Source organism: Sarcophilus harrisii, chromosome 2 (assembly GCF_902635505.1).
Source record: "Sarcophilus harrisii chromosome 2, mSarHar1.11, whole genome shotgun sequence".
In the NCBI taxonomy this organism is placed as follows: domain Eukaryota; kingdom Metazoa; phylum Chordata; class Mammalia; order Dasyuromorphia; family Dasyuridae; genus Sarcophilus; species Sarcophilus harrisii.
This window is the reverse complement of record NC_045427.1, coordinates 470,806,806-470,833,469: the sequence shown is the minus strand read 5'-3', so window position 1 is coordinate 470,833,469 and position 26,664 is coordinate 470,806,806. Positions and strand designations below refer to the sequence as shown.

The following is a 26,664-nucleotide window of genomic DNA, read 5'->3' as shown; positions in this document are numbered from 1 at the left end:
TGGGTATAGTGGATTGGGATATTAGCATGGTAGAAAGACCACCTGATTCCAAGCCAGGGCTTTGATTCAAATTCTGGCATTGCTACTTGTCTGTGTGACCTTGGACAAATCACTTAATCCTATCTGGGCCTCAGATCTCTCATATATAAAATGAGATGGAGGTCAGACTAGATAATTTCTAAGGTCTCTTCCAGTTTTAAATCCTATGATCCCACATGACTTTTACAATCCTTTCCAGATCTAAATTCTATGATCCTAAGAAAGCAAATATCGATTGGATGTTGTTCAGGGCCAGAGACATTTTGGCTTCATTGTAAGCCTTAGATAAGGCCAGGAAGTGGCAGGTACCTACCCAGAAGGTGTGATGCGAGGTGCCCATCTGCCCGCTACTATCCCCTATTATTTTTTACTGGTCTGCCACTGATGTTTGAAATTCTACTGCTCATTCCCTTGAGAACTATTTTCTTTTAAAAATGTAAATAATTCTTGGGCAGCATAGGAGAACTCCAGGCCTGGAAGGGCCATTAAAAGAAGCAAAGGTAATAGAAAAGTGTGTGTGTGTGTGTGTGTGTGTGTGTGTGTGTGTGTGCATGTGCATGGAGTAGAAGGAGACATGTGGGGTATTTTAATACTAAGGTTTTTGAAAGGTCTTGGGCTAAACAAATTATGGTACATAAAATCATAGATTTAGAGCTGGAAAAGACTTTAGATGTAATTTAATCCAATTTCCTCATTTTACACACAAGGAAACCAAGGTCAAGAGAAGTTAGATTATTTGCTCAAGTCACAAAGCTAGTATTATGTGTAGAAGAAGGTTACGAACATGATTCTTGTACTTTAAGCACAATGCCATAGTGTCTCTCATGATCCCAATGGATATATAATGATGACTATGAAGAATTCAGATGCATTCTATGAACTGATGTGGGATGAACTAAACAAGAGTAAGAATATGAAATAAACAATAACTATAATAATTTAACTGGAAAGAATAAAATGAAATTGTTGTGTAATTATAGTGACCAACCTTGGCCCTGGGGAAGAAATGAGATGCAAAAGTACTTTCCTCTTTTAAATAGAGAGAAGAGGACTATAGATATAGAATATTTCATGTGATGTTAGATGGGAATGATGGATTAGTTTTGTTTAATTTATTTTTCTTCTTTTTAGCCTTTGTTATAAGTGAAGCTTACTTTGGTCATCAAGCCCAGAGGATGAAATAAGCACATGGACCAGATGAAAATATATCCTGAGGAGGAGAGGAGCAACAAGAAGAAAAAAGTTATGCAGATTGAAGCAGTTAAGTAAGATACCTGGCTCAAGGAACACACAAAAGACAGAGAGACACAATGATCCCTGCTCAACTGCTGACCTGCTGAATACTAAGCATGGATTATTGTGATCCCCTGTTTGGATCTCTTGGCAGTTTGACCCACGATGTTGACTATAATATTCCAAGTCTTAATTTTGTCCCCGTTAGTCATAGTCAAACACAGGTTTCTTTCAAGGAGGGAATGATGGGAAGAACAACAGTTGGAGCTGAGTAAATGGAATGCTATAACAATGCTATACAACTTTTGCCATCATTTCATAACCTTTATGCATCCTTCAAATTATAAATAAAAATTTGCCTACTTCAGAAAGTATACTTGAATTAACCCTATTCCATTCTGTCCTCACTTTAATTCTGTATTTTACCTTCTACGGACTTAGCTTATACTAAGATCACATATAATTGTTTTTAAGCATTCTTAAGTTTACTTTCTTATCTATATTACATCTGCCCTAACTAGATTATAAACTCCCTAAAAATAAGAATGGTTTTCCCCATTAGATTGGTAAAACCTAGAAAATGGAAACTACAGCTAGAGTGGAGAAGGTGCATGATAGAATAGGAAACATGTTCTATCAGACTAAGAGATTCTCTAAAGACAGGTGTTCTGTCTTCCCCAATAGACTACAAGAATTTCTCAAAGGCAGGAACTTTCTCTTCCCTTTGTTTTGCCATAGTGACAAAGACAGGGACCATTGGGAATGCTTAGTCCATACCTCTAAACTAAGATTATTACGGTGCATTGTCTCATCCTAGGAATTCGTTGCTACCTCACCATTACTAATACCCAAACCTTTTTTAAAACACAACTTACTCATCTGGCATGTGGCCTGCTTCTTAACTTCCTTTCTCTTAATCCTGTGTCCTTATTGCAAAGGTTTTATAGGAAATAACTCTCTAAACTAAGCAGAATTAGAAAAAAAAAAAAAAAAACAGGCTTCCTGAATCTTTTCCCTATATTTATCAGATTTAAAAATTACTTGATTTATTTTTCTTTTGCTTTTTTCAATAGGTATCAATAACTAAGGAGGCTAAGGAGAAAAAGATAGTTTAACAGCAAAACCAAACATGCACATTAGCTTCCTGTATATTTTAGAGAGGCAAGTTCTATAGTGATGAGAGCTTCTTTGACTTCAAATTCAGGAAATATTTATAAATACCCTCTGGATGGGAAGTATCATATTGGGTGCTGGAGAAAAAAAGACAAAAAAAAAAGTACCTGCCCTCAATGAGCTTACACTCAATATGTATTTGGGTAAATATATGCAAAGTATCTATAGAGTAATATGAAATAATTCCAAGATGCTAATGATGAAGGAAAAAGTTAAAGGGAAAGCTTCATTGCACTGTGAATGGATTCTAAAAGGTAGAGGTGGAGGATGAAAAACAAGGAGGGGAAAAAGGAATGTATGTACAGAGAACTGCAAGTAGAAACACACACGGCACATGCATGTACAAGTGTGCATGTGTCCTCATGCAAACACACACATATGTTCCCATATGACTAGAATGAAGAGTGCATTCGGGGGAGTAGCACAAAATAATACTAGAAATCCAGACGGTAGAAAACTTTAAATACCAAACTGATTTTGCATTTCATCTGTTAAAGAGATAAAAGGGAGATGCTGAAGGTTTTTGACTCCTCTTTCAGCCTCTCTTCAGACTGGGCACATCTGTGCCCGTGTCAGTGGTAGATTAGAAGAAGGAGTGGAATATGCTAAGTTTTGCTGCAAGTAGGGTCTCTGTCCTTTGCAATGCCCTACAGCTTTTTGTGATTAAGCATCTTATACACATGTTGGAAAACAGCCAGCCTGGATCCACATAGGGGAAGAGCCCCGGATTTATCCCTAGCCAAGAAGACCACAACACAGTCTCAGTTCAGAGCTCTTATATTTGGGAGCCCCACCCTTTTGCTATTACAAGGTAGATGGTTCTCAAAATCCAGTGAGTAGGTGGTCAGCTGGGATCTTTACACTTTTCATTGGTGTCTTTGCCCGAGTCATGGCAGACTCTGGATTCTATAGCTGAAGTATTTCCTTTGTTAAAAGGTATTTCTTCTGAAAACATGGTTTCAACCAAAATGGCAGTGTTCTCCCCTAAGGCTTTGTTTTCAAGAGCTGACCTTGGAGTTCCAAAATGATGTTGCTAAGATTAAATGGCAATGGCATCTCAGGATCATCATCTTCCCAATACGGCCAACATATTGGTCTCTGTTCCTCTGGTAAATTTTGAGCGATTCGGGATTGGCATCTAGAAGAATAAAAGCAGGTTGTTATTTATCCATGGAAAACAATACCCTGAAAATTCAAACCCAGGGGACCCTAAGAGAATGATTACAATCTAAATGTTCCTAAAATACTAATCAATGAGGAGGAAGAACATGAAAAATGAAGTAATTGTTTCCTATGCAGGAGGGAAGTTGGTCTGTGATTAAGAAGAATTGTTCACTTGCAGTGATAGTCCTTCCTTTTCATCATCCAGATTTGTGTTATCTGTAGGGATGTCCCAGAAAGCCAATCACAAAGCATATTTAGTTCCCCCGCCTTTTTTTTATTATAGTGAATTATTTTTTCATTATCTCAACTGTTATTTAAAGTGTGTGATTAAACCATTATCAGATTTAAATGTTTGTGGGATTTCAACATATTACTAGATTACTGAGAAAGATTAAACTAAATTTACTGCACTAAGGGTCCAAGGATAGATTAAACAATATAACAGATCGGGATTGACTTTGTAGATTCTAGAGATTTGCACATGTATCCTTCTGCCTCGCTCTGAAAAAGGCACTCCAAGGAGAGATCATTTTATAAGGATGTATGCAAATAGAGGTTAATAATCATTTCCACTGATGAATAGGTGGGGAAAACTTCAACAAAATTAAATTAAGAGGCTAGCGAAGAGTTAGTCCCTAGAGAAAACACTTAAATCACAATTTTTATTAAATGGATTATTCATCAATACTAGAGGACTTAATTATCATATGCAACCAAATTACACACTTGCGGGAGAAAAGTTGGGACAACATCACTACACCTTGGCAGACTCCTGTCACACAAAGAGAAGATTATAGACAACCTGGGAATATCCAGTAGCTTTAGCTGCTCTCATCTATAAAATGGGGTATGAGGATTTTGTTCTATCTATCTCATGAAGTTATAGCAAGGAGTGAATAAAATATTAGGTAGTAAAATGCTCTGAAATGCTTTAAAAAAAAAAAACCCTAAATAAATGTTCGATGATATTAGTATTACTGTTTTAGGGGAAAGATGGAGATCAGCAGGAGCCAGAGAATTCATTTATAAAAGTACAACATTCAGTAAATATAAGAGTCAAAGCAATGCTAGTAAGAGACAGAAATGGACCATTCTCTCAGCCTTCCCCATTCAGTGTAGTGACAGAAATGTGGATCTTGGGAGTCCATCTGAATAAGTCATGTAAAATTCCATCTCTTCCCCCCCCCCCCCTTGCCCTTTTTTTTCTCTCTCTCAATCAATAAGCAAGTGGTCACAGCCAACATTATTTGACTTCTGGCCATGTAGGATGGACTATAAAGAGATCAAAGTACATAACATCTTGGCCCCATTTTGAAGACTGCTGCAGTGGAAAGATGCCTTCTTCTCTGGGGAATTATTAATAGCACGGGGACCCCATGGGAAAATATACTTCAACTTTACACCTATTTTTGCGGGTGGTTAATTGCCACACCAGCATCTTGTGCACTCCATCCATCGTACATTACAGCACAAGGACAGTATTAACACGTAACATTCCAATATATCTTCAGCTCTCCGCATCAGGCCCTGATAATAGCATCTGTTAACATGCACTAAGTACTATTATGTAGCACATCACTTCATAAATAATAAGATTAGCTGACCTCAGGGGCCCCGAGAAGAGTAATGTGTTTAAATGTTCTCATTATTTATTTAAAACAAGAATTAAAGCAACAGAAGCTACTTTTGACAATCCTCTTAGCATAAATATTAAACTGTTTGCATTGATAAGCCACACTGTACAGAAGAACAGGATTTGTTTTGCAGACTGCTCTATAATAGGTGTTTCAGAAAATGCAGCTTGCTGTCTGAGTTCTGAGAGGTGCTTAGCTGATTGTCTCATCATTGTTCCAAAGACATTTTCTAAATTACATGAAAGGAACATGAGGAAAAATTAATATTCAAGGGAAGCTGCAACTAATTACAACAGAACTCAGCAAGGCTTTCAAATCATGCTTTATTTCTGTCTCAGTAGCAAACACTATGCTCAATTTGCTGGGGAGGGTAAAATATTCCAAATTAAGCATTTCAATCTAAAAGTGGATAAATTAACCATGTACACATTATTTTGGCTGGCAGATTGAAGAGCTGTAATAGTGAAGATCCACTAAGAATATTATGAAGCTTGTAAAAGTCAATTAAAAATGCATTCTCACTTTGAATATCAAATATAAACTGGTTTGGTTTTTTTCCCCCTTCATTTTAAGAATGCATCAGAAGAATTAAAGTCTGCAGTAGAGGTATACTTAACAGCAGTTCTTTCTTCCTTCTTATTTCATGTTCCACAGTTGTCTTCCATTGAATTTGGCTTTGTATTTGAAGGTTGGTATTTGGCATTTGCATCTTGGGCATCTGGGAATTTCTGTCCCTTAAAACAGAATTATCAAGCCTGCTCCAGACTTGGGGATAAAGAAAAATAGCTTCGGTGATTTCTCCTCTGCTCTTCCCAGAGAAGAGAAATGATTCCAAAGGACTAGCATGTTCACTGTGACTTAGATCCTTATAAAGCTTATATTTTGCTCTCTATGGCAATCCTAGGATGGGGTCATTTGTCTCACTTTTTTTATTTGAACCAGGAGAGGGACCTCTTTTGTGTCTTGTTTTGGGATTTTCTTTTCTTAAGTATCACATCTCTGAACTTTCAGGTCTCACTCATGAGTTCCTTTAATGACAAGGAAATTATCACTAATTTTCTTGATACTGATTAGATTCTACAGCATACTCTATGTTTGATGTGCTACATTTATTTGTAAAAAATGGGCCTTCAATATGCTGGTTGACAGCCACTGCTAAGTCAAAAGATGCTGTCTGATTTCATATACCAGAACATATGGAATTGAGGAGAATAGAGAAAATATGTTAATCAAGTTTTGATCACTCACTTACTGCTGGTTGGCACTATAACTTGGGAGAAATTTTTGGAGCCCAATCTAGCAGTATGCAGTAAAATTTACAAATTTTACCCAATAATTACCCAATAATTCTATTCTTGGAATATATCCTGAAAGTGTTAATTAAAAACAAACCAAAAAAAGAGTTTTCTGTTTAAAGATTTTCATAGCAGCATTATTTGTAATTACAAAAAACCCTCTCAAAGTTGGAATCAACTTAAATGTGCAATAATAAGGGGATAGCTAAAGAAATTGTGGTATATAAAAGTCAAGCAACACTACAATGCTATTAAAACTTAGAAAGATGAGGAACATAAAAAAATCTGGAAAGAGATAAAGGTTGGGTGATTACTGGTTCTTAGCTACTTTCTCTCATGTTTTCTTGACAGGCAACCCTAAGTGCAAAAACAATGAAAACAACAATAATGATAATGGAAGCTCAACATAGTGTTTTAATATTAATCAAACACTTTCTACAAAACAATCCTATGAGGTAAGGACTGAAAGTATTATTATCCTCATTTCACAAATGAAGATAGTGAAGCTCACAGTGCTCATCCAGAATCACAAAACTAATCCCTAGAGGACTGAATATTGTATGTCCAGAGAGGGAATGAAAATGAACACAAAACTTGAGCAAATTTCCTGACAAACATACACGGTGTATGTTAGGTAGCTAGTTTAATTCCCAAATTGACATTTAGATAAAAATAAATAATTTGAAATATAAAGAGCTAAAAGACCTCTCTAAAGAAGCTGCTACAAATTTTGTTAATCCCAGTCAGTGAGTAGTTTTTTCCTAGCTAACTGCTGCTCCCCTTCTCCTCCAAGGAAATCATGCAGTGACAATTCAATTCAGCAAGCATTTACTGAATGTTCATTATAGTGTAAGGCACTAAACTAAGCCCTGGAAAAAGAAAGACAACAAGGGGGAAACTCAGCCCTGTCTTCAAGGAGCTTATACTCTACTGGGGAAAAATATCACTGGATTTCAAGACAAAGGACTTATGCACAAACTCAGGCTCCACATCTTCTCACCCATGTACCTCTGTACAAATTAACTATTTTCTTCTTCCTCAGTCTCCCAATCCAAAATGATCATTCTCTGAGGCTAAGAACCTTTCTAACTCTAAACAACCATGATGCTATTACCATTTGAAATATGGTCCCTCTGAACCACATCATCATTTCTTTTCAAAATGCTGCGTATCATCACACCTCCTGAAAAGTAACTTAAGCCTTTTTCAAGATGGCAAGTGACCATATATGTGCTCAGGATTCCCTGACCTTTTCCTGGAGTACTTGGCAAGACTCAAATGAAACTAAATATGATAATGATCCTGAATAAGATAACTCATATTTTATTGCATTTTAATAACAATAGCTCACATTTGTAGTGTGCTTTAAAGTATTTCTCTATACTTTCATGATTCTCCATAGGGATGCTTTCTCTCTTTTTCCTAGAGAGAAAGTTGGAATTCAAGATTCCCAGGAAAATCTAAGTGTTGGCTCAGTTTTTAAAAAGTATTTCATGTTTCTAAGTTATAGCTCACTAGTAAGGAGTTTTACTAGTGCATGATAATCAGGTGAATACAGGGTGCATAGTGTTAATGTCCCCACTTCGCAGATAATGAAAAAGTGCCAGTGAGGCTAAGTATTTTGCTTTAAGGTTATACCCTTGGCAAGAGACACAGCTCAACTATATTAAGCCAGCTTGCTGAAAGAGAAAACCTCCATCTTTCAGACCTTCACTTCTCTCCATCCCACAACATAGAAACATTTGGATCCTGTCCATGCAGTTAACAGAAAAAATCTTTGCTTAATCCATCCATTCCAAGCTCCTTAATTACTAAATGAATAGTCCTACCCTAATGTCTTAGTGACATAACACTAAACCACCAAAAGGCCTCTCCTAACCTGGCAACCAGAGAGTCTGCCCAGAGTCCCTCCCCAAGCAGGTATAACTCCCAGACCCTGACCTTCCTCTCCACCAGCTGATTTCCCTCAGGGTTGCACTTACATTTCGATGATCAGGGTTTCAGCTACATTAGTGGACACTGGTCATGATGCTAAAATTAATCACTTTAGCTAAAGTGTGTGTTAATTATGGGTATGCAAGCAGTCAATAAAAGGTTAATGCAAGAGTCAAAGGATAAATTTCTCTTTCTATTGCATCACTCCACAGACTAAATGACTAACATTATGCTTTGTGTTTTTAATCAATAAGTTTTACAGTAATGTGTGAGCCATTGATTTAAAAAACACCCATAGAGTATTCTCTGCCCCTAAATTTTGCAACCAATAAGGAAGCAGTAGTAATGGCTTAATGACATTTATTGAAATGACAAGAAAACAGTTCACATGAAATGTAGACTGATTCAAGAACATGATGGCATTGATGCTAAATAAACAAACAACAACCAAAAAAAAAAAACCCACCCTAAGTCAAACCAAACACATGTCCTTAACTGAAAAGCACTACTGAGAAGTCATTAGAATAAAGTTAAAAGAATGAAGGTATCCAGTGGTGTGCTTGTAAATATTTAACAATTGGATCTCAGGAAAAAAATATTTATGACATTCTTTTCAGTTGAATCTACATTATTGACATTTTTCTCCATCATTTTCTTGACTAGACAATCTAAAAATTAACAAACCAAGCCCTGATTTGTAGCATTTGCCTATTTCTAAGATGTCAATACTCACACTGAAAAATTATCCATCAGCTGTTCTGGCTGGAGTTGACTTCAACACACCCTTGAGGGTACTCCATAAAATATGGGGAGAAGTTGGCTATCGCTTATAATGGGGAATTTCACTTTTGTATCCTGCTTAAACTTCTTTAAACTACTTAGAAACCTACTGTATTGTTCCAACAACAAACATTTTTAAGTGTCTACTGTCTGGCAAAGCACTAAGGAGTCATGTGAGTGGGAGGAAATGACTTCTAAGGTTATGTGATGATGAACTCTGATATATTTGGCTCTTTTCAACAATGGAAAAAAAACATTTTTCACAACATAGTATTTTCACCTTTTGTTATTGTTTGCTTGCTTTTATTCTTTCCCAATTTTCCCCTTTTTGATCTGACTTTTCTTATGCAGCATGATAAATGTGGAAACATGTATAGAATTACACATGTTTAACCTATATATTGACTTGTATGGGGGGAATGGAAGGAGAAAAATTTGGAACACAAGGTTTTGCAAGGATGAATGTTGAAAACTATCTTTGCATGTATTTTGAAAAATAAAACACTACTACTATTTTTTTTTTAATCTTGCCTCTGCCATTGTCTACTTTTGTGACCTTGATCAAGTAATTTGAAGTCTCTGCCAAGAGAAGTTGATTTAGGGGAGTTGATTTAGAACAGTAGTATCCAATTCAAATAGAAATGGACCCCTGAAGGCTGAATATTGGAGCAGATAGGTGGTATAGTAGATAGAACATTGGGCTTGAGATAAGGAAGACTCATCTTTCTGAGTTCAAATTTGGCCTCAGATATTTACTAGCTGTGTGACCCTGGGCAAGCCACTTAACCCAAGGAATAGCAAGTAGGTGAGTGTGCCTGGAATATAAAGTGTATGGAATAACTATCAGACTAGAACTCTTGGAGCAGGGCAGTGACTTGGTAAGACTTATGTTTTAGAAAAATCACTTTGGTAGCTGAATGGTAGATAGACAAGAATAGGGAGAGAATTGAAATGCAGAATGATTACAAATAGTCCAAGTGAGAACTTATGGGAGCCCAAATTAGATCTGTAAATATGTTAGTAGAGAAGGGGGATATATGAGAGATGCTGAGAAGGTAGAAATGAAAAGATTTTGTGCCAGATTTTATATGTGAAGAGTGAGGAGTCAAAGATGATAGGTTTTGAACCTGAATGACTAGAAGGACTATAGTACTTTTGACAGAAATAGAAAAGTTTGGAAGAGGGGAGGGTTTGGACATGTTGACTTTGAGATGTCTATACAACACTCAATTTTAGACATTTGAAGGTCAGTGAAGGTGTAGGTCTGAACTTCAGGAGAGAAACTGCGGTAGATCCAAGATCTTTTGTATCCGGAAGATAACAATTAAGGGGAGTTGATGAGATTACCAAATGAAAGAGTATGGAGGGAGAAGAGAAGAATGCTCCTGACAGAGCCTTGAAGGACACACAAGGTTAGTGGACATAATATAGATGAGGAATGAGTAAAGAAAGTACAACAAAGCTAGTAAGTGTGACATAGATGAAAAATTAGTTGACTGGGGAGGAGAAGTTTGACATGGAACTAGGAGAGAACAATATTGTGACAATCTAGAGTGGAGAGATATCTAGAGGAATAGGTGATCAATGTTGTCAAATGCTACAGAGGGGTCAAGAAGGAGGCCCAAGAAAAGGGTCAAGAAGGAGGCCCAAGAAAAGGCCGTTAGATTTGGCAATTAAAAGATCATTGGTAACTCTGAAGCATAATGAGGCAGGAAGTCAGAAGGCAAAGGGTTTAAAATAGAGTTTCCTTTAAAATAGAGGAAGGAAAGATACTAAATATATCTACTGAGAATATTAGGATCAAATGAGGGCATTTAAAGATGATGGAAACATCATTTTTGTAGGCACCAAGAAAGGAGCCAGTAGATAGAGAAAGAGTGAAATAATAGAGTGAAGAACTAAAGAAGAAGGTGGGATTGAGGTACATGAAGAGAGGTTGTATTTGACAAATAGAAGGACCATTTCACCATGAAGAATAGAAAGAAGAGAGAGTTGGAGATTTCTGAAGAGGAAGAAGAGAGAAGAAATGGAAAGCTCTCTACAAATAAGCCTCAACTTTTAAAAAACAAGTATAAGATAAAATACTTAGCTAAAAGAATAGACGAAGAAAATATTCTTTTGATCAAAACTTATTTCATTTATATCCCATTCCTGTAAGGCTCTGCTTTCTGTTGGATGACAAAGAATAGTAATGTGCTATTAATCATATAAGTTAATCCCGGTTAGCATTAAATAATTATTATATTCATGTTCTTGCACCACCACCCCCCTTCCTCCCCACCTCACCAATATCACAGTGGCTTAACCTGGTTAAAAATGAACTTTTTTTTTCAAGAAGGTTCTTAAGGAATGACAAATGACAAATTTTGATAAATGACTTCCCAGATTTTACATAATGAAGCAGGAGGTGATGGGGTAGAAAGAGTACTGGATTTGGAGTCATAATTAGAGTTGGAAGAGATTTTAAAGGTCACTGAGTCTAACCATTCATTTTACAGATGAAGAAACTGAGGCAGAGAGGGTAAGTGGCTAGTCCAGGATCAAACAACTAATAAGGGTATGAGGTGAGATTCAAACCGATGCCCTTCTGACTCCAATGCCAGCACTCTGTTGCTTATGCCCAAGTCTGAATCCTGCTGGGTTTTTTTTGAGCCAGGCAGGCTCCCTCTCTGGGTCTCAGGTTCCTCACCTGTAAAATGTGGGTCTTGGATTCAATGACCCCTAAAAAGCCTTTCAAATCTAAATCCTGTGATCCTAAATCATCCCAAATAGGAGGCTGCCTCCTTTTCCCATCTGAAAGTCTGGCCCCCATGATGGGCCCCATTAGATCGTCCTCCCTGCTTCAGGAGCTTGGCTTACTACTAGAGCCATTTAATACGTGAAAACGTATGGCCTGCCACTGGGGTTTGAGACCACTGGGTAGAAGGCTGAGAACAATTTTATACACAAGTCCATTTGTCGGCTTGTCAGTTACATAACAATAGTGATGAATGGGCCACCTTGACATCTGAACATTTAGGAGCTGCTGACCTCTGATCTGCAGTCACATGAGAGGGTCACCTGAAACTCGCCTGGCTTCTCCTTGCCTATAGGTAACAATATAAAGGTCAAGCAGGCTGGATGATTCTATGCACCGTGTCTGGGGCAGCTCAGTTATAAGCTTTAAGGTATGCCGTGTTGGATTCCCCAGCTCACAAAGCTGTGCAACTACTGCAGAAATTTGCTCTACAAAAGATATACAATTTCAAAGGAGTCTAAAGTAACTTTCCTTGCAATTGAATAGAATGAGCTCATTATTTTTAAAAGACAACAATGAAAACAAACACTTTGCGGGAAAATATATTCTGCCAGTGACTCTGCAGTTGGGAGGGCACATATATAGGCGTGTGACTTAATGAGTGATATTAATGCGATGCTTTCAACATGGCAGAAGGTCCAATTTGATGCAATTACTGGAACAAAATCCCCACTGTGTGGGTATCAAACCCCCTCCCTTTCAGCCAAGGAATATCTTGCCCCTCTGCTCCTGTCAACTAAGGCCCCTACCAAGGATCACAGCATCACTTATTGAGCAGGGATTACTTACTCTTGAAGAAAATTAACCCTTTACAAACTTCATGGGTTTCCTATCCAGGACAGCAGTATGGTTTAATGGAAAGAACAGTATGTTAAGACAGTAAGAAAGTCTAGATTCAAATACAGTTTCTGCCATTCTTGGTAAAGTTAAATTATTTCTCCAACCCTTATCTAGAAAATGAGTGAGTTGGATGAGAACATTTCTAAGGTTCATTCCACTTCCAGATCCAACGAATCAAGTTTGTGGAGACAGGCCCTGAACTCCAAAAAGATAAACAAACTACTTAAAGAAAGATAGCAGTGATTTTTAAAAGGCTCAATGAATTCTCTCTCCTAGATAACAAAATTTAAAAGAGAAATCCTACAAGAGATCTTTTTCTTCCTTTCCTTCTTTCTTTCCTCCCTTCCTCTCTCCCTCCCTCCCTAATTTCTCTCCTTCCCTCCCTCCATGCTTTCCTTCCTCCTTTTTTTCTTTCCTTCCTTCTTTTCTTCCTCCCTTCCTTCCTCCTTGTAGCCATCCAATTTCATTTCCTTATTTCCATCCTTTCTCCTTTTAGCCATCGAATTTCATTTACTCCTAACACAACAGCAAGCAATACTATACATGATAGTGACAATAAGCAAAAACCAATTTGTTATATCAGCTTCCAAAGCCTACAAATGGTGTATGCCTCAAAAGGGACCTTCAGTGTGGAATTAATTCACAGTCCAACCTTCTGTTTGCTATACAAGAAGGTTATTTCAATTCAATTAGAAAACAAACATACAAACAAAAACATTGAGTAAATGCTTAGTGGGGCAATTGAGTGGTGTGGTGATAGAGTGCCAGGCTTGAAGTTAGGAAGACTTATCTTTTTAAGTTCAAATCTGGCCACAGACACATCTACAACGAGTCTGGACAAGTCACTTAATCCCGGTTGCCTCAGTTTCTACATCTGTAAAATGATTTGGAAAAATGAAATGGCAAACCACTTCAGTGTCTTTGGCAAGAAAACTCCAAATGGGTTCATGAAGAATCAGATATGACTGAAAATAACTGAACAAAGTGCTTTCTGTGTGCAAAACAGGAGAGCTAAATTAACTGTAAACTTTGGGGAACAGAAGTCAAGTTGGGCTGGAATACGGTTTGTGAAGAGAGAAAAATATGAATAAAGGATGGAAAGGCAGGTTGGAGAGCCAGAAGGGCCAGAAATGTTGGTGTAGATAGCTGGAACTCTGGAAACATATACTTGAAACAAGGTGCTAACTCAGTGGAATTGATGAAATAATGGTTCTCTAGTTCACATATATACTTAGTACTTAGTATGGTGATGTAATGGTTCTCCAACTTCACACATAATCAGTATGCTGTAAAGATGTAATTACAATAAGGTATATAAGGGCTAAGAAGGACTGGAAAAGAGACATTCTATCTTTGACCGGCCTTGTGGTGGCTCTCATGCCTCTTGCACTGAGATCAAGATTGGACCAGAATAAAGACCCTAGACTCTATTCCTAACCATTCTCATGGTGTATATACTGCTGATTCCAACGCCCATCCTAAGGACCTCCAGAAGGCTAGCCCGGACATTACAGTTAGGCTTCTGGGGTTGGCCAGAAAAGTCTGGCCAACTGTGGTTTGAAGCTGTGTTGTTCAGGACTCATCATCATTGATGGTCGTGAGTGAGCTCTCCTCCGTGCTTGGAGATCCATGGTATTTGTCTTCTCCTGTAGCTACCCTAAGCCCTGTCCTCTGTCCGTCCCTAATTTCCATTTATTGCCAGGAACTGAGTGTGAGAGGAACTATGGCTCTCTTCTCAATCTCTCGTAGCAAGACATGTGCCTTGTACACCCTATCTCACCAGCCAGGAAGCAGGCTAGACATTGCATTGGAGCCGCAAACCTGCTCCCCACTGGGACTCCCAGCCCTGACAGTGGGAAGAAATCAGGGTCCTTCCAAAGCCTAGAAAAGACTAGCACCAATCTTGATAATGGAACATAGAAACAAAAGCTGTTTCTCCACCCAAATCTGAGAGCCCAGGGAGTCCTGGTGAAGTTAGAAGAGGGTCTAAATGAAATGAGTCCTTGTCAGGGGGCTGTGCATACTGCTATGAGATTTCAACATAAACATCAGTGGATGTGGTTGCTACATTGATATTGAACATCTCCCAGTGTTTGCTTGAAGCCAAAGCTCATATGAATGGTTCTGTCAAAATTGCAAAATGTGTCATTGTTATCATGTTTTTCAGGAGTCCCCCTCCAGGTAGAAGACAAGATTTTGTCCTTTTATCAATTGGATCCTTCAGTTCTGTATTGGTGAAGATAATTTTTTCCCATGGACACACATGGAGAAAAAATAACATTGAACCTATTGAATCATCATATTTTTCTTTCATTTCTGCCATTAAAGACTAAACTCCATAAACAAACCAAAAAAATCCCCCAAATGACTGTAAATCTCTATGCTCCATAGTATGAGGGTAAGAGAACAGTACTCATATCATACAGAGAAACATCCTCCCTAAAATTCTTTAGTGGAACTAAACCACTCCACCCTTGGACTCTGGATTTCATCATCACTGATGCCTTTGATGCTTGCTTTCTTTTGACTCAACAAGAAAAGAGAAGAAATAATGCTGAGGACATTCTATATTCCTTAGTCCATCTGATATATGGCTTTGAATTCAACTAACAACCGATTTATGTTCTTTTTCTTTGGACACTGTGTATATTCAGGTAGTTGGGGGAAGAGAGACGTGTGCAGCAAATGGTGATACTATATCCTGAGATCCTCAGAAGATTGAACTGTCCTTCCTAATAAGCTCTGATGTTACTTCTATAATGCCTCTGAATAAGAGGTGAACAAAATTGCTCAAAAGACAACACAGCTATTCTTAAATACTTCCATCTGAAGTTATGCTTGAAACTCTCATAATGTGACTATAGGACAAATTTGTTGTTATTCTGAGAGTCAAAGAATAAGAAAGTTGGCAAAAAAAAGTCTATATTAGACTTGCAGGCTGGACTTTCAAGCATGGCTGTTGACTACAGTAATAGATGAGCTACTATCACCTATAGAGCAATCCCTATGCCAATATTTCAATTATATTCTACAGAACTCTGAGATTCTATCACCTGTGAATAGGGCATGTGTGGGAATTTGCTAATGGTAGTAATGTTCTTCACAATAATGTTCTAAAGTTCTTATGTAGCACCCCCTCTACTCACTTCTCCAACTTGCAATTCATATTTGCAGGCTGAGTCCCCAAACATGGCTGCTACTTTGAGCTTTAGGTGTAACTTTGCAAATCTCTATGTCTATCACATAGAGGTTCCATCACCTGTGAACAGGGGGTATATAAGAAAAATGTCAATGCTCCTGTATTCTTCAGGGCATATCTGTAACCAATATTCTCATCATATATATTGTCATTTTGTGGTCTGAAAGTAGGCTTAATTTCCTCAATTTTTCTATAAAATGTTCCTAAACTACTTCTATTTTGGGAGTTCCTCAAACTATATTGCCCAATTCTTTGAACTACTATTAAAGGATTCTGTGGATCCTAAAGTGTGCTATGGCTAAATTAGTTTGGTGGAATGCTATTCTAGAAGATATTAAGGGAAAAGTTGGTGACTATGCACTTGTAGCATGATATCTTTATCATTTTTCCTGGTTTTCTGTCACAATGGCTTATATAGTCCCTCTCTTAAGTTACTTAACATTTCAAATGTATCCTTCCTTTGTTGTCTTGGGGTTATCTCATTCTCTAGCTATCAGCATTTGCTTATGGCATGACCTTGGGAAGGATAAGTAAGCTCAATTTTCTTATCTGTCAAACAGAGGATTAAAAATCATACTTGTATACACTCAACCTCAGAAAGAATGCCTCTGGCCACCTAATCATTACACTTGGTTCCAGAAGAGAATTACCAGTCTTATACTAGTTAGAGAGACGCCCGTGCGCTTTCTATGTGGTAGGTAAGGGTGGTAGAAAATAGTCACACTTGACTCTTCGTAGAAGTGGCATTTTCCAACTTTCTGTTGCTCCTTACTTAATGCTTTCTGATTTCCTGAAACTAAGAAGGTCATCCTGAATCAAAGGACATCAGCTTGTGCAGAATGTCATTATAGGGGAGTTAGGAAGAAGGAGCTCTATTACAAGTCACCTTTCCAGTTCTCACAAACAAAACTATTAATGGAGAAAGTCAGGCTCTTACTGAGCATTACAGGAGAGAGGTCACCTGGGAAATGACCAGGGCTCAATGGTAAGTCAGGACAGCATAGCAATGACTTGATTAGCTGATATAACCTTCTGCCCTTGTGAAGGGCCTGCTAGAAGGTTGGATTTCTCTGCAGACTGCTAAGTTGGAATTTCAGAACTGTATGGCAGACAAGGCCATCTGGAAATTCACATGGAACACCTCATATTGAGGGTTCACTATGATTCCTCTGCAGAGCTAATAGATAAGTTCAGTGGAAATCGGATGACTTGGTACAATTTGGGGCTATAAATTTAAATCACTCTTTATGTCTATATATGAACTTGGAAAGTACCAATGCTTTGAGGAGGCCAAGGTCTGCCTCAGAAAAGTAGAGTAGTCACTTCTCCAGGGAGTTGCAAGGTTTGGGTTTGAGTCCTGTTTCAACTACTTCCTAGGGTTGCTGTTAGAATCAATGAGAAATAATTGTAAAGTATTTAGCACAATGTCTGGCACACAGTAAAAACTATATCAATGTTAGCCATTATTATGGTCATTGTTATTATTATGCCTTTGGACAAATAATTATACTTTCCTAATTTCAATTTCCTCATCTATGAAACAGGGATAATGATACTAGCTATACCTCATAGAGTTATGGGGGTGGGAGGCAAAGAGTAAAATGCTTTAAGGTCTTTATCAGTGGCAACTATTTATTATTGTTAATCAAGTATTGTTTTGTTTCTTGGGGACTGAGGCAGAGGATCTGCAATCTTTTATTGGAAGGGCATCTATATACATCCTGATAAATCCTCTGTACTTACAAGGAAACCTGTTTCCACTATCTATCTTGGGAAAGAAAATTAATACCTACCTTAAAAGAGAAGTGTGTCATGTTAGACATTTTTAGATGTGCAGTTCTAGGTTTGTTTTTTTTTTTTGGGGGGGGGAGGAAAGGGGACATTTTCAGACTTTCACATAATATAGTTGAATAAAGTGTTGTAATGATGTTCTGCTCTGAAATATTTTTCTTGAGTATTCCCCAATGACAGATTTTTTTTTCCCACAGCACTGCAAATATTTGTGTCATCAGTGAGTTTCCCAAATGGATATATTTGCTAAATTATTTCAGATGATTTTAGGGAGAGCAGGTTTAAGGGGAGTGATTTTGAAAAATGCTTTCCTTCATTTCTTCCAATATGGAAATACTGACTTTTAAAACCATTTGCACAAGATAATTTAGGATTTTCAGTATACGACTTATTTTCAAAATAAATTACTTGTAAAAATTCTCTTGCAGTCAAGAATTTTTTTAAAAAATTTTTATACCTTCCCGCAAAAGCACCATTTGCCAGAGAGCAGAGGTCATGACTCTAGTTAACCCATTCAGTGAATGGTCCTATGCCTTTAGCTCCATTTGCCTTACCACTAGTCAAAGCTCAGGGGATCTTAGCAAGCAGGAAGCAAATTCTCAGCTCAGTCAATACAGAGTTCGGTAGCCAGTGAACCAAAAGATCTCCTTCATACCATAGAGGAGGGATTTTTTTTTTTTTTTTTAACCAAGAACAAGTTTTCCTGCTTTTATAGAAAGAAGTGTCATTTGAGGATTGAAAAAGAAAGAAGGAACTCATTCTGTACCCCTTCAGTTGTCCATCTTACCTCCTGATGCTAACCCCTTTCAGTACTTAAAGCACTGTAAGTGGTTTGAATAAGGAAAGAAAGGCCCATTACTATACTTTTTTTTTTAAACTGAACTTTAAAAAACTTCTTTCATCTTTAATGTCTTTTAAGAAAACTGTCAAAGTAACAAAGATGCAAAGTAGAAACAGATGTTTTTCCTGAATATACTTAGAGCCAGGGTTTCAAATGGTAATATTTCTGTGTGCAAAAAGGGCCCATTCTCATTGTCCACCATTCCAGCTGAAGGCATATTTTCTAGGTTTCTCTGGGCAAACTCACTCAAACAAAATTAGAGCTTGTAGTGTGTGGACTTGTGATGCTCTAAAGATATTATAAAAGAGCAATCAGTCTCTTCTTAGAGTTCCCAAAAGGAAATGGGCCTCGGCTTTGCATAGCAGTGCTTCCATGCTTACCAAGGGTAAGTGGGGCCAATGACATTTTAATCTCTGGCTGATGTTGGGCCTGTCCAGGGAAGGACATTTGGCTTTTGAAGGGTGATGCATGGGTTTCCAAGTGGGAGTGATGTGGGGCAAAGAAATATTTGTCCACTGCTTATGTCTTTGCTTTTAGGTACCTTAGTTACTAAAGGCATTTAACTTTAATTCCATCTGACTTCAATTGTATCCAAATGACTGTAAAAAGAAAGAAGACAACACGCTGTAAATATGAAGAGAGACAGGAAATCATTGAGAATCCTGCCTTTATGAATATTTGATGAAGAAAGGTTAGATCCATAGCTGGTAAATTATAAGAAATTATGTCCATCATGTGACTCTGTCAGCAAAGGTTAATACAAATGGGTTTGGACTTAGTAGAGATGACAACGAGGATTAAAAAAGATTTGTCCTGTCCTTACTGCAATTAGTTTTTCTCCTATTATTAATGTAACAGAGTTTATCATTAGGATTATGGCAACAGAAACAACTACTCAATGAAATTATTTGGTTTTCTATACTATCATGCTATTTTCAGCATAAATTTTTCAACTCCGCTAATCTTTTCCTTAATTGTGTGGTTGCTATGGATAGGATTCACTATTAACTCTTTAGGAACTAAATGTTCTTCCCATCAAATATGCCTTAATGATATGCAGACAGGATGAGCAATAATATTTTTCTAAATCTGTATACATAGACATTATAGTTCATTTAGTGCAAGTAAAAATGGTTATTTTTGCTAATGTAGGATTGCAGCCAAGTGTGAAATTGTGTGTAATTGTACTTAGGATTTTGACGAGGTTAAAGGGCTAGCTAGTATTGCACTACACATCTTATTAATAGTTATCTCCCCTCCTTTTAAAAACTTGATTTAAACTAAACTTTCTCTACCTCCAAGTGCTATTTTTTGTCTGTTTGTTTGTTTGAAAAAGTGAATTAAGTTGGCTGTACTCCAGTCTCAGTGCCAGAATGGAAAATGTAATTGCCATCAGTTACAGTAAGCTGGAGGCCTAGTACAAATGACACCATGATATCCATCAGTGTACTTTACCAACACAGTAGAAAGAGGAAGAATTATGCATTCTTTTTTGGGGGGGAGGAGGGCATTATCATTCTTTTAAATCTGAAATTTCTCCAGTAAAATGGGGTAGGTGTCAAATGTGTTAAGAGGTTAAGAAAATGAGGTGCTTCATTTTCTGAAAATTGCTGCCTACTATGGGTTGGGTTATTCAAGAAATAACAGCTTGATTACAAATTTGCCAAATGATTCTGTCAAATAGGATCAGTTTAAGTAAGAATTATTTCCTCTATGATTTATTCACAAATTTTACCAAAGGCAGCTGCTTCAACATCACGTTGAGATGACAAAAAAGCCCTACCCCAAGCCCATGGCTTCCGTTGATATTTACCTTGAGAGTGCTTGGCTATCTTGTAAAGATGTTTTTTAATTGCTAATCAAAAATGACATGACTATTTGGTTTTCTCTAGGCCAGAGCAAGACAAGGAACAAAGCAGATACTGTTTCTGAAATGGGGAAGGGAGACAACTAAAGAGATTAAAAGAAAAAAATTCCATGTACAAATACAGAATGTGTTGAGATTTGAATAGAGAGATTCCTGAAGTCTTCTGCCTAAGTCAAAGTACTTATCACATCCAGAGTCAGGCTGAAAGAAGAGATGACTTGAGAAGGGTTAAATGTGACAGACAAAAGAATAATTGGAATTGTCATGCCTAAGGTCATGTCACTGTTGGTGGCAATGCCCCACTAGAATCCATTGAGAGTTCCCTCTTCAGCAGCACAGCCTCCTCCCATACTGTCACATGAAGGAAGGAAATTTAACACATCAGGGGGCCTGCTGGATTATCAGATCAACTAATCAATACCACTGACAATACTTTTGCCTAAAAGCATGAGGGCAAGTTATAAAGAAGGCACCAAAGCAGAAAGAAACCTTGCCAATACATTACCTTGGACCTTTGTCTTTTGCAAGGGACCTAAGGGGCAATTAATTTTTTTTTCCTTTTTTCTGAGCCCTAGAAATTTCCTGCCTGAGTTTGAACTATTTGGAATTGAATTGGCTTTATCCTTCATCATCAACCAGTCACTGAAAACAGACCAATGCCATAGTTTAAGCCTCTCAGGAATCAAGGCAATCATTCAGGCCACGCCACCAACTACCTCCCCTTTTGAGGCTATTTCCTCAAACAGTCTACATCAGACTTATGTCAATCTCAGCAGCAGGCTTGACATCACAGGGCTCAGTGGGATACACATAAATGGCTTCTTCATGTAGCAGGTGGACTCCCCGAGAATTGAGTCACTTTAAGGGTCCTGTTCCTGCTATATGATGTATACCTTGTGGCTCCGAAAAGACATTCTGACCCCATCTCAATTCGTTGAATTTAATGCTCTAGAAAGCACCCAGATTTCATTATGGAACTTGAAGCTAACTCTGAAAGACAGGGAGAATGCATTGCTTATGTCCCAAAGTACATCTGGTAGCATTAAGGAGAAGAAAAGCAAATAGTGGTTGTGGTGGGAATGATGGGCAATGACCCCCACCAAACCCAGGCTGAATGCAACATGGCTATGAGACCACCTGGAATTTCTTCTTTGTGCTGACACAAAGTCCCTACTTTCTAAATGTCAAGAATAACCTCATCTCTAAAGAAATGTCTACATACTTGCTATCCAAGATCAGCAAGTAAAATCTAGAACACGACTACCATCAGAGGAAGAAAACAATTCATTACCAAGAAAACTGAAGGCAAAAAAGAGGAAATAACAACCCCTGCACTGGCAGTCCCTCAAATCTCTAAAAATCCTAGAGAAGGCTTCTGTTGTGCTCCCTACTTCAGGGGAAAGGTTGATCTCTTGTGACTATCTTGTTCTAAATAAGGCTATGGGGTGTCCTTTACAAAAAAAGGTGAGCTTAGGAGGTAAAAACAGAATTTATTTGGAAGTAGAATCCCTGAAGCACACATCTGGACCCATTGCTGAGCAGGTTCACTAGCCCCAAAGAAATCAATGTTTTTTGAAACTGGCATATTACTACAGTCTTTCTGGCTGTACTGTAACTATTTCAAGGACTATTAAATTAAACACTGGAGACAGTTTACTTTAAGATAAAGGGTATGCTTTTTATTGTGCCATCAAAGGAGACCAGAAAACCTGAAGCTTTCAGCTTTAAAGACAACATAATGAGATCAGAGATTTTGCTTGCAAAGAAATTAACTTTCGGTTAATTAATGAAAGTAACCTTAAACAGCAGGCGTGTTGCCAGCAACTAGGACACTATAATAAATGGGAGAGAAATAATGGGCTGCTTTCAAGGGGCTAGGGTGCAGCAGGCTAGAAAAGAAATTTGATCAGAATACTGCTTGTAAATTTGATCTCAAATTCTTAAGATGACCAAATAATAGTCTTATCTGTAATGAAGTCTTTTACAAATGCCTTTTTACCTCCCTCCCCCCCCATAATTTTCTGTTCAATTTAGATAGCAGATTTAATTAGTTGTTGGTGAAACAATAGTTATTAAATAAAACCCGTAATAAAAATCTAATCTATGGTACATAGACACTGGTGTAACATAATCACAAATCAGAAAAAAAAAATACCTATTTGTGGGACATTAAAAGGGGGGTCATGTTATGGCTCCCATTCTAAATAAGGAGTTAGAATGAAAAACTCAAGAGAAGCATAAAATTACAACTCTATCTACCTTCTTCAAAGTTTTTGGATGGAAAGAGAGATTATCAGCCAAGATTTACAAAGTCATTTAGCATAAGAAATGGAATTTAAAAAATTCCTAAATATCATATTGCTTACCTACAGTGGGTGAGGAAGGGGCTCCAGGGAGGGAAAGAAATTGGAACTGAAAATAAATATTTAGAAATATAAAATAAAACCTTAAAAATAAAATCAGTTAGCACAATAATATAATGAAACTGCAATAATAACAGAATTTTATTGTGCTTTAACATTTGCAAAATGCTTTACAAATAGGGCAATTAATCTTTTACAACTAAGATAGGTGTATATTATGTAAGATAGGTGATATTATGATTCCCATTTTACAGATGAGGAAACTAAAGTGGAAAGACTTGTGCAGGGCCTCAAATCTATCTAGTCTGTTTCTGAGTGTGGTCAGCACTATATCTAATAGACTACCTAGCTCAAAGGAAAGATAATTTCCCTTGACAGTGGATTATTAGCCAGATTTTTAATGAAGGGGCACTCACCCTATACACAAATGTATATTTATGGAATCCACTTAGATTAATGAATGATCATTTATTGAAAAAGACTTTGGAGACAAGAATGGAGACTAATTGAGAAATAATAAATTAGTAAAAAACAAACAAAACTGGGGGCATTCATTCCTAATCTTTTGAAGTCAACATTAAGAAGGCCCACTCTTACACTCCCCAAAGAGCCACTTAATTATTATCAGAGAGCATTCTGGGCCATAGAGAACCCTAGTTGGATTCTGTGTGATAATTTTTAGGATGCAGGTTTCATCCATAGAACCTTGATTCTGTGAGCATTTGGGGTTAAGTATTTTCTTTGGGAATCTGCTTCTAAAGTTTACGGTGTCTGCAGGAAGATTCCTGTTGGAATTTAGGCTCAAACTGTTTAAACCATCTGGTGATTTGCTTTCTATGGACTTAGGACTGAGAATTCCACTGAGCAGCTTAGAGAGTCATAGTCCTAGATTAAATAGGTCAAATTCTATTTCTGAAAAGCTACATTCATTTATGCAGCAAGTTCCTCACTTATCCCATCCATAATGACTGGGGTAGACAGATAAGGTAGAAGTACTCATTTGGACCATCACTCCTTGGGAAAATATAGTACCTAAAATACAAGGAAATTTTTTCTCTTTCTTAGAGGGCACTTTCAAGCAGGTACAAAAAAATGAAGAAGAGCTGGAAGGAATAGTGACTCTACTAAACCTTGAATGACCTAGTACACGTCCTATAATGTTCATAGAACTCACTCACTGTGGTGTGTCCTTGGCCATGGTGATGTGGCATCTTGGCCTGTTTCTGAGATGAGAAGGTCACTGTTTAATGCAGCTGGATGTCATGATCAACCAGATTTAATCATCAGGATGGGGTTCCAGTGACTTCCACTGAAGATAAATTTAAATAATAGCCCTTCCTCTCATGAAAGAAGGAAAGTCCATGGGCTTTGCCCATCTGTTCCACAAGGCTGTTTATTTCAGGCTTGTGATTAGAAGGCTCTTGCCGTTCCTATACTCTGCATAATCTCTGAACAAAGACACCCTGTCTGCTGCATTTAATGATTTATAGTGCTTGTTATTTTCAGTTCAAACCTGATTTCTCTTTGGAAAAGCTAGAGCTGGTCCCAGCCTGATGACAGGCACAAAGGCTCGGGGTAGCGAGTGCTCATTTACACACACTGGCCACTAGAGGAGGCCACAGGGGCCCTCTAAGGGCCCACAGGGCCACGAATTATCTCAGGTATGAGTCATTATTAGGTGTGGGGTCAAATTTCATGGCTCTGGCAGCTGTACGGATGCCTCCATATCTGTTCAGCCACATGAAGGCCCAACCCTGGGTTGGGTTAGAGGAGGAAGGGAATCGGGGACCTGCCACAAGATTCCTGAAAAATGGGATGGGACAGAAGATGTTGAAAAACACCCAGACTATCTATGACAATAATCAAATAGCTCCTTTGTGTGGAAAATGTATCATAACCTGTTCTTGCCTCTGTTTCAGAGACTCAGTGACTCCCTCCCTGAAGCTCCCTCCCCTTCTGTACATTTACTTCCCTTTCCTCATCGCCTTGCCACCCCCACACACCTCCCACCTCCAGGGACAAGAGACACTTTCTTTTGTTAAAAATAAAATTCCCCTGATTTACTTCCAGGGTGGGAAACCCAAACCTTCGTGGCTACAGAAAGGAGAGCCAGTCACTGAAGCTTTCCTAAATATTAGCATTATAATTAGGAAACATGGGGTTTTGCTCCAATTGTGGGTTTCTCACAACATCCTGCCTTAACAGGATCTTTTGGAACTTGTGACTCCTTCAAGCACGAGTTGTTCTTCCAAAGGGATGTTGACTTTTGTGGTCTATTAAGCAAGCAATACATAAGTCAAAGTATACTTTTCTAGAAGCACGGCACTGACGCAAACGCTTCAGGCCAAACTGTGCATAAATCAGTTCCTTTTTCCCACGAGTTTTGTCAAGGAGAATTCTCCGTAACAAGACAACATTAACAGCAAACTTTGGTGTTTAAACAACAATTACCAACCAGGCGACAAAAACAATCCAACAAGTCTGTTCATCTTTGAGTTGCCAGGTGAGCTGCCAGACCAAAGCTGTGGGGTGGGGCCCTTAGGGTGAAAACAAGCAGAGTTACTCCATTCCAGGAGCTCACAGATCCACTGCCCCTTTCGCCCTGGCCCCACCAAGACAAAAAAGTGACATCTCCTGAGTTCTGCAATAGTGGGAGCCATCCCAGCTCTTTAAACTCAGACACCTTGCTTTTACCCCAATGATGAAAAGGCTGCAGAAGGATGGAATTTGGACTTTTCGTCCCTTGAAATATATTAAGGCTGCTCACTGGTGTGTGGGACAGTTACTGGGTGGCCTGCCACTGTTTGAAGTTCTAGCTCTTATTTCCACAGACTGCAGTTGGGAGAGAAGCAACAAATACTGATAGAATCTGAAATCACAGATCATAGATCTTGAGCTATAAAGGACCTTAGAGGTCATCTTGTACACAAGGAGGCAGAAGACCAGAGTTCAAATCCTGCATTGGCCACTTAACACCTTGGAGCTATTGGGCAAGTCAATTCACCATCTCATCTGTAAAATGAGATCAGACAAGATGATCTCTGAGATCACTTCCAGTTCTATAGTGAACCTAGGCTAACTATGATCCAAATGAAGCAGAATGCTTTGGGTTTTATCCAAAATTGATCTTCCTTGGTGGGGTTTCTCAGAGTTTCACCATTCTACAGCATTAAATTTTGCTCCAGAGGTTCTTAGAGTTGCTTTGGTATATCCTGGATTTTCATATAGCAGTTACTTGGACAGTCTGCCAATTTCTACCCTATAAATATTCTGCTTTGTAGATAGATGGTATTAAATTTACGCTTATTGTATTGAATGATGTTACTTTTTGTTCACCGGTACTAATAATCTAGGCAGCCTCAATAGTAGATAGTGGATAGAGCACCAGACTTGGAATCAAGTTCAAATCTTACATAACCATAGACAACTCATTTAACCTCTTAGCTTCCATTTCTTCATCTCTAAAAAGATGACAATAATAGGACCTCCTTCACTGAGTTGTTGCAAGGATCAAATGAGAAAATATATATGACATTTTGCAAACCTTCAAGCACTGTATAAATGTTAGCTCTCATCATCATTATTATTAGTCTCTTAATTCTCCCACTTATACAAGGTAAACACATTGGTCTCCTGTGGCTCAGCATTATTCACATCCTGAGATGAGTTAATCTTCTAGAAAGTCACCTCTGAGTTTAATATTCCTGCTCATG

At 38.0% G+C, this 26,664-nt stretch overlaps 1 protein-coding gene across 2 annotated transcripts in view; it reads right to left on the bottom strand.

Annotated features, from left to right (window-relative positions):
- Nucleotides 1–211: 211 nt before the first annotated feature.
- Nucleotides 212–26,664, bottom strand: part of FTO (FTO alpha-ketoglutarate dependent dioxygenase) — a 433,221-nt gene continuing 406,768 nt past the window's right edge. For both annotated transcript variants that reach the window (XM_012553818.3, XM_031954518.1), the window contains exon 9: nucleotides 212–3,583. In XM_012553818.3, the coding sequence (XP_012409272.1) occupies nucleotides 3,430–3,583 (154 nt within the window). In that variant the 3' untranslated portion in view covers nucleotides 212–3,429. The remainder of the gene's footprint in view (nucleotides 3,584–26,664) is intronic.